Source organism: Poecilia latipinna, unplaced genomic scaffold (genome assembly GCF_001443285.1).
Source record: "Poecilia latipinna isolate Pla-1442-1.1 unplaced genomic scaffold, P_latipinna-1.0 Scaffold75, whole genome shotgun sequence".
Classification (NCBI taxonomy): Eukaryota; Metazoa; Chordata; class Actinopteri; order Cyprinodontiformes; family Poeciliidae; genus Poecilia; species Poecilia latipinna.
In genome coordinates this window covers 329,355-341,195 of record NW_015112691.1, presented here as the reverse complement: position 1 = coordinate 341,195, position 11,841 = coordinate 329,355, and the positions used below count along the sequence as shown (strand labels likewise).

The following is an 11,841-nucleotide window of genomic DNA, read 5'->3' as shown; positions in this document are numbered from 1 at the left end:
AATGACTTATTTTCGTCATAACTTGCTGTGTATGGTGAACTGACAACTCCTCTGACTGTCGGACTTCTTAATGCGCATGCGCAGGCATGGTACTCACTGCATGTATGCTATTCTGACAGCGTATGGCTATCTGATAGAACAACGGCTATCTGATAGAACAACGGCTCTCAGCGACACTCCAGTCCTATCTAATAAGTAAAGAGACGAGCAGATGAATCGTACTGTTCCTGAATGTCACATCACTATATTGCAGACTTTTGGACATAGCGTTGTCCCATAAATGCGACAAGTCAGTCAACACCTCCGCACAATAATTCAGCGCAGTGAGTGACTTTTTTTCATCACAAATAACGTGTCTCTGTACAGCTAGCTTTGCTAACATCACGTTAACGGAGCTTACCTTCTTTGAGCTACTAAGTGACGAAAAAAGTTAGACGTTGTCCCCACCGTCTGTGAAAGCGAAGCGCTGCTGAGTTAGCTGTGGCCATCGGATTTCTGATGATTTATGCAGCTCTATTATATTACTGACGATTAGACGGACATCTTCTGCCGCTCAGAGGAAACCACTGTGCATGTCTCAGAGCGCCACGTACGAGTGAAAGGTGGGGAGGGGAGGGGGGAGAAACAGAAACACGTAATTGGTTGGATTTTAATCAGTGCATTTTGCATCCAATGAAAACGAAGATGTTAACAAATAAACTGGACAGTATGCTGTACGTTTAGTGATATTTTCACAGTTGCGGTCTTGACTGGTCTTGAAATAAACCAGTTGAGACCTCCGAGACCAAATATGGTCGAGTCCGAGACGAGACCGAGACCATCAATAAATGGTCTTGAGACCAAGACCGACCTTGAGTACTACAACACTGGTGAGGGGTGAATAAATGTGCACCCAACACTTTTCAGATTTCTGTTTGTGAAAACCTTAAACAGTTTCCTTCCATCCCACAATTATGTGCTGTTGTTTGTTGCTCTATCACAGAAAAACCCAAGAAAACACATTGTCACCTTCCTAAAATAATGGCCTGGATCATTTGTTTCCAAAAGATGATCTGATAAAAAATAAATCAGTTTTGACAGAAAATGACATATTCCATTATTTTAGGAAGGAGAAAACATTGAAGTTTGTGTTTGTAAAGTTATGAACTGATAATACTTTTGCGTGTACTGGAAATTATGGTAAGATCCAAACCAGCAGTACCTTTTTTCTTTAATAATCCATTTTGGGTTTCTTAAAACTAGGCCTGTCACAATGAACAATAAATCAACTAATCTCATGATAAATTAAAACAAACCCAATAATTTCCATTTGCATGATTTAGAGTTTTTCTCTTTTCTCTCTCTTTTTACCAAAAACTGGTTGACAAAAGTCTTCAGTCAAGTTCAATGTTTACAGACATTTCATAATTAATTTTATTTGTTGTTTCTGTTGTTTTGTTTACTTAGTTTTGGATACTTAAAATGTCTTCCAGTTTTAAATATTCAATAGAATTTGAAGTTTATCAATCTTTGAGAATGTGTTCTTGAGTTACTGTGCCATTACCATTATTGGTCAATATTGTTGTTGTGAGACCATTTCCATCGTTTACGGCAATAAATTCTGTTGCAATTGATCGTCCAACAAAATTTGTTATTGTGACAGAACTACTTGTTCAGCTAGTTTTTTTTTTTTTTTAATTGATGTTTTTTTGTGATTTTTGCTGCAGGAAGGCAACGCCCCTCAGGGCAGCAGTCATGGAGTCAAGATCTCCGAGCCACAGAAAAAAACCAGTTTCTTTCGCTGCAGCTTGCTCTGAGAACAGAAGCCTTCCATGCTGGCCTCAGGCCGGCCGGACACAACTTGACTGTGCTTGCTCTCAGCACTTCCTCCTCTCTTTTTTTCTTCTTCTTTTTTTTTTTTTTTTTGCTTATTCTACCCAACCATGGCCTCTCCCGGTTCTCCCGGTCTGCAAAAACCACTATTGTCAGTAAGCGGAGGACTTCCCCTCCACTCTTCCTTTTCTGAAGGCTTCCAGAGGTGCGTCGCTTCCATTATTAGAGGAAAACTTGTCTTTACTTTTCAAGAGTTTTTAACTGACAAAGGACTCATCACTGATGTGTTTTCTGTTACAAAATCGGGGGCTTCTTGTATTTCTCTCAGTCGGTAGCACAGCCAGCAGCAGAAGATACTTGCCTCATTATAATGTTTTTGAATTGGAAATCAAATGTGGTATTTTGGTCTACTTTTAATAGCACTCTTTAGGTGTTTGTGTTACACGTTGCTGAGCAGAGGCTTATGGTTCTGAACTTCAGTGAAACAGAGTTGCACTTTTTTCATATCAGCAGCTGAAGTCATATCAAGGTGTATAAAGTCCATTCAAAATTATTCAGAAAGTTTTGTTCTTGTTTGTTGTTCTTGACAATCATCCGATGAGACTAAAAATGTCCTGATCACTGCCTCCAAGCTATTTTTGCAGTAGCATTCAAGTGTAGGTAAAATATCATTCTGTGTTTTCTCAGTCCTGCTTTCCAAATTTAGATAAAAAAAAGAGGTGGCATATTTTTGTAAAAGGGTCTTTAAAGTGGCAACTTGTATTAGTGGTAGAGATGGACTATGAGACTTTTCCTGGTTGAAAGAACCTTTTCTTTATGCTAATTTCTTGCTATAAAGGCATAAAAAGGTGAAATGGTTCCATAGGTTCCTTGATAGATGTTGCAGTTTTGATTCTAACAGAAAATGAAGGACTTACGAGATTATTCCCATCAAAGCATAAGCAACAAACCCTCTGTTGATTTTTGTTGAACTGAAAATGAATTGTTTTGAAGCATATGCTATTGGTTGATGCATTTATACACTGAAGACAGTGAGATTTCACATTTTATAACACATTTAATCAATAAAAAAAATAGTTATTTGATATTCTAATGAAAGAAAAATTGACTTATTCCAGGTCTTGTCAGATTGGTTGTTGCATTTATATATCGTTAAATCTTTGGAAATAACTGAAGAGGCCAATAGTAATAAACTGTTATATGATAAATAAACATTCGGTTTGTCAGATTGGGTTGCGTTATCATCTGTGTTTGACAGCCACACAGGCATGTGGGCCTGGTGTTTACCCAAAACCAAGTATTTTCAGAAACTCTTTAAGATTAAGCCCTAAAATGTTATCAGTCAGAACAGACAGATTCTGAGGCCCAAAATATAGAAACCAGATTAAATTTTTACCACCACAGGTTAAATCTCCCTATATTAAAATGTTTCTTCATAGTGGTTTGGGCGTAACTGGTTGAAGGATGGATTGCCATGAACATAAATGGAAAAATTAAGTATTTAAATTTGTAGAAATACCCCTAGTTTTTAAAAAAACAAATAACAGAAATAGAGTATTTATTCATTAGGTTTTCTAGGAGACGGATAGATGATGCCGCTTTATTTACTTCCTGTTTGGAATCAGACGTTTGTGCTTCATTTGTCCTCAGATGTCAAAACTCTCATTATATTCTACAGAAAAATATGGAGCTGTGTTGAACATTTGCACTAGTTTTTCAGCTGTAATCTGTCACCTTGAAGCGTTTGCTTCCTTGTAATTTCTGTAAACTGATGTAAATCCAGTATGTAGGCATAGAATAGAGGAGTTTTAAGCTAAAGCCTGCCACTTTGTTCTTTAAAAGTCTGTGCTCTGCTCAAGTCAAAACGGGCTTGAATTAAGCTCATTTCAGGTGTTTTCCACATTGTTTAGTTTTGATGTTTAATAGCTAGGTGGCGCTGTAGAAACAGTTTGCTTCTTTTAGCTAAACCACCTAAATGCAAATTTGAGTCAGTATTTACATAAATTCAGAAAAAAAGGAGGCCAAAGTTAATTGAAATGCTTTTCTCCTGCTTACCTCATGTTGGCATTCTTATGTTAGTTGTTTTTCTGGAAACTCCACAGCGTTCAGAAAGGCATTTTTATGGTTTGGTTGTAGCTTCTCTTTTTTTTTTTTTAAGTATCAAAGAAAGATTTGGGACCTCATGATTACTAGGACCATTTGTCTTAAACGTCAGATCTTATAGCTGAGCTATGCATTGTGAATCTTGGACCTTTGTATATCATAAACCCTTACAAATGAATTTATTTGCTTTGTTACATTTAATGTGTTTTTGTCACTCACTGAGCCAGAAACAGGTCAGGCTTGTTTGAAAACTGCATGTTAACCTAAACTTCAGCAGCAATTATTTTTGACTGATTGATTTTTTTGTTTTGTTTTACTTTTTCTTAAAATCCCATCACATGTTACAATAAAGCAAACACAAGTTTTTAGCAGCCATGTTTTCATTCTGTCTGTTGGGAAATTCACAGGAAGAAGTTTAGAGGGGTGGGGGGGAAATTATATAAATATCATTGAACATTGAAAAATAAATCTATATAAACTGTACTGTACTTTCTAAACCCATCTGAAATGTATCTACCAACTGTAGATATGTGTACTTTTGATTTAATAAAAAAGGATCTAAAAATGGTTTGACTCCTTCCAGTGTTTTCATTGGCTGAGGCGACCAGGACTTGACCCCGCGCTAGAGCTGCTTTCAGGACAAATGGCTCCCTCCGTCTCTACTGGCCCACTGGGAGCCACTGGAATATTCTGCTCTTTTATACCCAGTGTAACCAAAACCCCGTTAGATACAAAACAGATCTACAGTTGATGGTCATAATTAATGATGCCTGTCCAGATGGGTTAACTGGGCTTCCACGGTGTGGGTTCAGTTTTACTTCAGGTAAAAATATCTAAGGTAAAATGAAAACGAAAAGTAGGAGTGGTTTTCTGAAGATTGATTTGTGAAGCTCTGTAGTATTTTCAGTCCATCCATTTGAGCTTTTACAAGTGAGAAAGTAGCCACCGGTTTCCTCAGATCCGTATGTGAAAGGTGCTGTGAAGTAGAATAAAAGCGGATTTTTAGATGTACTATTCATTTTTTGTCATGCAACAATCAGAAAGTTCATTTTACTGGGATTGTATTTGACCAACGCAACTTTGCGTGTGCAAAAAAACCCAACACAAATCTTAGCTAGTAATTCTAGTCTAGTTTCTAATGCAAATATCTTCAGTGTATTATAAGCCTGGCGGGCCACCAGGCTTTACTTACCTGAGGAAATCTGGAGCTCTGTTAATCATGTGCTGGAAATCCTCAAGTGACAGACGTCCGTCATTGTCCAGATCTGCCTCATCGATCACTTTCTCGCACACCATCTTCACCTCGTCCTCCGTTAGCTCGTTACGGGTCAGCTTGTTCAGCGTCTTCTCCAGGTCCGACTTGCAGATGAAGTCATCGTCGTTGAAGTCTGTTGCGAAAACAAAAGTACATAAAAGGTCTTATCTAATGTTTAGTCCCGTGTGTTAAATGTGATCACTACTATGTCTTTTGCGCTCAAGTTTCTTTTTTGGGTTCTGGAAAGTGAGCCATTTGAAAAATTCCACAGGCACTTCGCCGTTACCTAGCAACTCCAGCCACGCCCAGCCCGTCACCTAGCAACCCAAGCTGTTCAGTTGGTTTCACTGCTGTATGTGCCATCCAAGTGTTTTGTTTTTGACTTACAATTCAGAAACCACCTGCTGCTTTCTTGTTGGTTGCTTGTCTGGCCTTGTCAAAAACCGTATTTTATTGTCTCACCCCTCCCACATAAAGAGACTTTTTTGAATAATGTGATCAATCAACCCTTGTGATTAATCTACTGCTTTTTAGTACTATAATGGATAAATAAAATCAACAGTAATTTATTTATGCATTGATATCAATGATGTTATACTTATGTAAATTACCACAGGTTAAAGGAGAAAACACGCAACATATTTGAACATAAAATTTGCCCTGTGAAGGTTTACCGTATATTTTGAAGGCATAGTAGGCCTTGAGGTCACGAGGCGCCATCTCACTGAGCACCGAGAACATGTCCAAGAAGTCGTCCAGCGTCATGTTTCCCTCTCCATCCTCAGAGAAAACCTCAGCGATCCTTTGACGAAATGGGTTGTCCTGAGCACAAAGACCACCAAAACTGCTTGAGTGATGAACTGGAAAATGCCAAAACTTTAACACACAAACTTATTTCTAAATTTTTCTATGGAGAAAATGGCTGTCTGCGCAGGGCGGCATAACCCGAGGGACCCAATTGTCACTCAAAATTGAGAACAAATATTAGATCGACTGGACTCCAAACAAGTTTCTCAGAGATATTGATCGACTTAAATTTTTTAAAACGTTGGAAAGGTCCTTATTTAGACCAAAGTTTGACCTCAATGTGTTCCAGGTCCCTCCTTTTCTCAGTGCCTGCCAGTTAGCAGTAAATATTTGTTTACATTGCTTGCCTCTGCGTAAAGGAGCATATAATTGACCTATTTCTAACAAAGGAGCCCTCAGGGACCCAGCAGCATTCTTCAAGTTTGAAGGAGTCGGGTAACATATAACCTTTCAATGAATTCTGTCGATTAGTTGGTCATTAATTATGGATGGGGAACAGGGGGAGAGCTGGTCTGCGGGGCTTTTTGCGGACCAGTGGGTCTACCTTCAGCTCCGGCATGCTGCCAATCAGCTCGTATGGTAACTTCACATCTGGGTGGTTGGTGTAGTCAAGAGGAACGAGCTGCGGTGCCAAATCCCGATAGCGGTAGAACAGTCTAGGATGGTCCAAAACATTCACTTTCAGTGTTGGATTACAAATCATCTTTTAAATTAGATGGCATGCATTGTTAAACATTGGTTGCTAATAATAGAAAAGGCTTCTTAACGAGCATAAAGCATCAAGAACATTCAAGTATAAGCATTTGAAAATCAGAAAGTTAAACTTAAACTGAATCTGATTTGAGAGGAAGTCCGACCCACAGCATGACGGGTCAGATCGATGAGAGTTTAGATTTACTGTAAAGGAATAGGTAGAAAACAAGGGATTTTGGCAGAAAACCTTCATGTTAAATGCATTTGCATTTATTGCAGTGGTATAAAATCTCAATGAAACATTTAATGCAGTTCAACTCTTCCGGTCTTATTCGTCACAATCACGTTTGTTTTAAATGTTTCAACTATTCCTGACTGCAGGTTTGTTAAAATTTAGGCAAAGAGTTATTTTGTAGTAAGTATTTCTTTCTTGAATGGCAAATGTTCTCATGACATTGTATTCATAGCCAGGATGTCACTGATTTTTAATTGAGGTTTGCCAACTGTCTGATCGGCGTAATAAATATATGATGAATTATGCAAGAGGAAAAATCTTCATTAATTTTAGAGAAATTGTTTCATTTGCTCCAAAATATTTCTTAATCTGGGTTATTTTTCCCCCGTCCCATTCAAGAGATGTTCTCAAACTAGTATTTAGTGTAATATTGGATTACTTTGGAAAATTATTAACTTTTACCAAAGTTAATGAAAACAATGAATAAATAGAAAAAAAATAAAAGACAAAGGTGTTGTATATATTTTATGCTCACCTGAAAATTTCTTTTCTAGTGAAATATGTACAGTCCTGCAAATACAAGAAACAACATTGAACTTGCAGAAAGTAAATCACTGTTTTCACACAATGCAACTGTGTTTTGTTAATATAAACATTAATTAAACGTTTCAGATCCTCTTAACAATTTTAATATCAAAAAACAGAACTTTAGTAAATGCATACAGCAGATTTCAAATTTATTAGGAGGGAAAGGCTGTCCAACTTTATGTTCTTAAATTGTGAATGAATTGAGATAAAACCACATTTCTGGCTCAGTTTCATGAATCGCATCAGACCTCAATATTGCATGCCCTGGAAAATCACAAAATCACCTGAACTGAACCTGTCCGGCAGCAGGAAGCTGATTAAAATGGTGCAAAACAATAAACCTTTATCTGAATAAATGCAAGAAAAGAGAAGAACCAAAAGGTTGTGGAAAGAGTTACAAAGCCATTTCTGGTGTTTTCAGACATTATTCACTAAAGAGGAGAACAGTAATGAACCTTTCCAAATGTGGCCACCAAATCAAAATTACTAATCAGTCATTTGTTTCAGTTAAGGTCAGAGGTCCTGATTTAAGAGTAAGAAAGCGAGTTGGGTGAAAAATAGGCATCTAGAGAGACTGCTGACCATAAAAATCACATTTTCTAAAAAAACAAAACAAAAAACAAAACGCACAAACATCTTGATGATTGCCAAGAGATTTGGAAAAATCCCCAAAATTTGTGGATTGATGACAAAACAGAGGAACATTATAAAACTAACACAGCATTTAAGAAAGTGTGACAGTCTGGGGATGCTTTCCTGTTTCAGGATCAATGAATTTTGTTCTCACACAATAAATTCTTATAAGGAAAATGTTCAACCATCATTTTAGGATAAAACAAAACCAAAATAGTTGGTCTGCTCTGTCATGCATGACACAGTTTATGCTCAAAAACTCTCCAATGCGGCTGATTTAGAAATATTATTTAAAGAAGAATAAAACATCAGCATGCCAGTTATTGTTATATTAAAATCAGTTTGATAATCTAAAACATTTAAGTGAGAAACAATACAAGAAATCTGGAAAAAACGTATAATAATAACAGCAATTATGTTATTATTATTATTATTATTATTATTATTATTATTATTATTATTATTATTATTAATAGTAATAGATATTAATAATAATAAATAAAATATATATTTTTTATTGTCAACATTTTTTTAAGTTGACTGAATTTAAAACTAGTTTTAAAATGTAACTACATCCATGTACCTTGATGCTATTGTTTTGTTTTGTTTGTTCTTTTATTGGTTTCAGTGTATTAGAGTAAATCAAATCAACAAACACCATCAGGGTACATTTTGCATTGCATTCTGTGGCCGTGGCTAGTACTTATTTTCCCAATGAAGAATAAATTAAGAACAAATTTAATCTGTTTTACCACTAAAGTTGCAAACATCGAGTTGATGCTCCAGTTTGTACAGAGAACGAGATTGATACTGACCTGATATGCGTCGAGCTGCTGCGCTGTGAAGATGGTTTGTTTATTCCCCATGTCTGAGCTTTCAAGCTCCAAAAGCACAGATCCATCGCGGCTCCAGCACCGAGCGAATGGTTTTTATTAGAGAGGCCCAGTCAGATATGAAATACCGGGACAAAAGGAGGCCAGAGCCAAAGAGGAGATCGGGTGTCGGGCCGCAGCCGGGCCCTTTGCTTGCCACCATAATGGGAGCATTTCATCGTTTGCTCCATTGTGAATAGCAGCCCCTCTGATAATGAATGAGGGCTGTCGTCCAGCATCATGCCAAGCGGTTTCAACCCCCTTTAGTGCCACTCTATGGCCAACGCCTCGCTCGCTGATCAGGTTACATTCTTTACAGACAAGGTTTTGTAACGCACTGAAAGAAACTTTGATGGCTGATGACAACATGGTTGATGTTTTGTTTGAGCTGCAAACTAACCTTGAACTTTTTCACATTTCATCACATTGCAGCCTCAAAGTTTTATGTATTTTCCTGCGATTTTAGATCATGCAAAGTGGGACAGATTAAATATACAGCTCTGGAGAAAATGAAGAGCCCACTGCACTGAAACCCATTGAAAACCTTATAGTTATTATACCAAATATTGATTTCTGAACTCTTCCTGAGTTAAAACATTAATATTGTTGTTTCTAAACGAATATGAACTTGTTTTCTTTGCATCCTTTTCGTTGTTTTGACCATTTCTCATTTTCTGCAAATAAATACTAGATTTTTGCTTGGAATTTTGGAGACATGTTGTCAGTAGTTAATAAAAGAACAATGTTCATTTTACTCAAACACATACTTTAAAAAGTAAAATCAGAGAAACTGGTCATTTTAAGTGGTCTCTTAATTTATTCCAATGCTGTATACATATATATATGTATATATATGTATATACATGGATCAGTACTTTTCAAATCAACTTTTGGGTGTAATTTGTTGTATGTCTCCACCAGCTTTGTCCATCTGAAAAACATTTTTCCCATTGCTGTAATGGCTTTCTTCTCCCGCCTGCATCTCTGCAGCTCACGGCTGACGGCTAAGCACCAAATAAACACAACTCAGTTAAATTAAAATAGCAACACTAAACATCTAATTATTTCCAGATCAATACGTGAAGGTAGTTATGCTGGATCTTATGCGTGTAGATTCTAATGGTAGCTCTATGGCAGCATTACTGCAGTAACTGCTGTACTGACATTTAAACACCGTTTCATGCTAGTGTTTATTTCTAAGCATTTTCCTGAAGGCAGATTTCCACAAGTCGGTTTTATTTAAGTCATTACTCTCCCATTTTGTACGTGCAAAATGTGTCCCACAGCGTTCACACTCACATCCAACCAGACTTTGTTTCCCTCTTCACTTTTCCTCTTGGGCTTTATTGTTGATTTCTCCGTTATTTCCCCGCTACTAACCTTACAGACCTGATGTAGAACTAGTTAGAGAATTTTTTTGCCCACCGTCTTTGCCTTAGTGTGGTTTATAATGACTCAAAAAAATGTCTCTGGTAACGCATTAAGGTCTGCAATGTCTGCTATGACGACAGTTTGCTTGTCGGAGGAAAGCTCTACTTCAGCAAGAGAACGGAGCTGTTGAAGTAGTGCTTCTCTTAGTTCAGTTTAATATTTTTAAAGAGGAATTTAACACAGTCATAGTGATAATTAATCTCTCTCTAAAACTTTGATATGAAATTTAAACACAGCTGTGTTTATGGTAGGAACTGGCAGCCAGAGTGAAGCAAACCGCCCTGGAAGCAGTGACGCCATCACCGTCGTTCCAGCAGAGACACAGAGCATCAGACCCAGCAGGTGAGGCGGTAGGGATGGGAAACGCAGCAGGCTGCCCCCTGCTGGTGAATCTGATCACTGCGTCTGTTGTCCTCATTCCAGTAAGGGCCGAAGGAGCAGCATCATCAGCTCAGTCGGTTCTGAGCCGTCGCCTGCCCTGTCTGTCCTCTCTCTGGTTGCTCCGGACACGCCCATCCAGTTTGACATCAATTTTTCATGTTATCTTTTAGAAAGGGGATGATAAAAAAAAAAAAAAACAGGACAGATTTACTTGGAGCATATACACATTTTTATTAATTCTTATGGCAGGAAGTTTTGATTGGTTATAAACACCTTCAATTACCCCCCACCCCCCGCCTCTCAATAAATTTTATTTTGTATTTCAAGGCAGCCCAACACAATATGGAATGAATATGTTGATTTATTTATCTATTTAAATTGCATGTAAAGTATCTTAAGATTAAATTTCCTCTTGACTGAAGGTTCACCTTCCCCACCCGGTGTTGTAAAGAAAAATGGACAAAATGTTTGTAGACATTAAAAGCTGGTTGCTTATTTATTTACATCTCAGCTTTGCTGATTACTCAATTACTTCCATCTGTCATTATATCAAATTATTCTGACATTCAGATTTCACAGTAAGTACAGTTTCTTAAAATAGTAGTGTAATATCTACAAAAACTAAAGCATATCCATTTATTTTTCTCGTTTTGTGAAATTACCATATAATTTGCAAAATAACACACCCAAAAAAAAACCGTGTGTTGCTAAGAGTGATGTCATCGACCAACATGACTCTGGGTTAAGTCCTGTTTGTTAGCAAAAACCAGAACTGGAACGTCCCTCAGCTCATCCAAATCCAGCTGCAAGACAAACACAGAGCTATTGTATAAAACGGCTTCGTGTTACTGTTTTAAAATGTAACGATGTGCAACGTCTCGATGCGCCCACCAGAGGGCGATACAACTTCGGTTGTATCGGTACTTCCGATACAACCGAAGGCTTCAAGGTATAGCCTGTCTGTTACACAGTCTTACGTTAGCTGAACAGATCAATATGCAGTGTGTACCGTATCTGACATGCATTAAAGA

General features: G+C 37.5%; 2 protein-coding genes across 3 annotated transcripts in view; one reads left to right on the top strand and one right to left on the bottom strand.

Moving 5' to 3' along the window:
• rab8a (RAB8A, member RAS oncogene family) overlaps nucleotides 1–4,131 on the top strand; it is an 18,230-nt gene extending 14,099 nt beyond the window's left edge. For both annotated transcript variants that reach the window (XM_015017000.1, XM_015017008.1), the window contains exon 8: nucleotides 1,707–4,131. In XM_015017000.1, coding sequence (XP_014872486.1) covers nucleotides 1,707–1,796 — 90 coding nt within the window. In that variant the 3' untranslated portion in view covers nucleotides 1,797–4,131. The remainder of the gene's footprint in view (nucleotides 1–1,706) is intronic.
• cib3 (calcium and integrin binding family member 3) lies at nucleotides 3,938–9,166 on the bottom strand. Its single transcript, XM_015017018.1, has 6 exons — nucleotides 8,942–9,166; nucleotides 7,441–7,475; nucleotides 6,522–6,633; nucleotides 5,845–5,992; nucleotides 5,108–5,303; nucleotides 3,938–4,891 (listed from the first exon to the last, which is right to left on the bottom strand). Exons 1-6 carry the CDS (start codon nucleotides 8,990–8,992, stop codon nucleotides 4,870–4,872), a joined length of 564 nt encoding a protein of 187 aa, XP_014872504.1. The 5' UTR covers nucleotides 8,993–9,166; the 3' UTR covers nucleotides 3,938–4,869.
• Nucleotides 9,167–11,841: the final 2,675 nt, after the last annotated feature.

Coding starts and splice junctions, on each gene's coding strand:
- cib3 (XM_015017018.1), bottom strand. CDS start 8,992: ATGGGGAATAAACAAACCATCTTCACAGCGCAGCAGCTCGACGCATAT. Junction 5,304..5,844: donor CTATGCCTTCAAAATATACG/GTAAACCTTCAC, acceptor TTTTCGCAACAG/ACTTCAACGACGATGACTTC. Junction 4,892..5,107: donor AGAGCTCCAGATTTCCTCAG/GTAAGTAAAGCC, acceptor TCTACTTCACAG/CACCTTTCACATACGGATCT.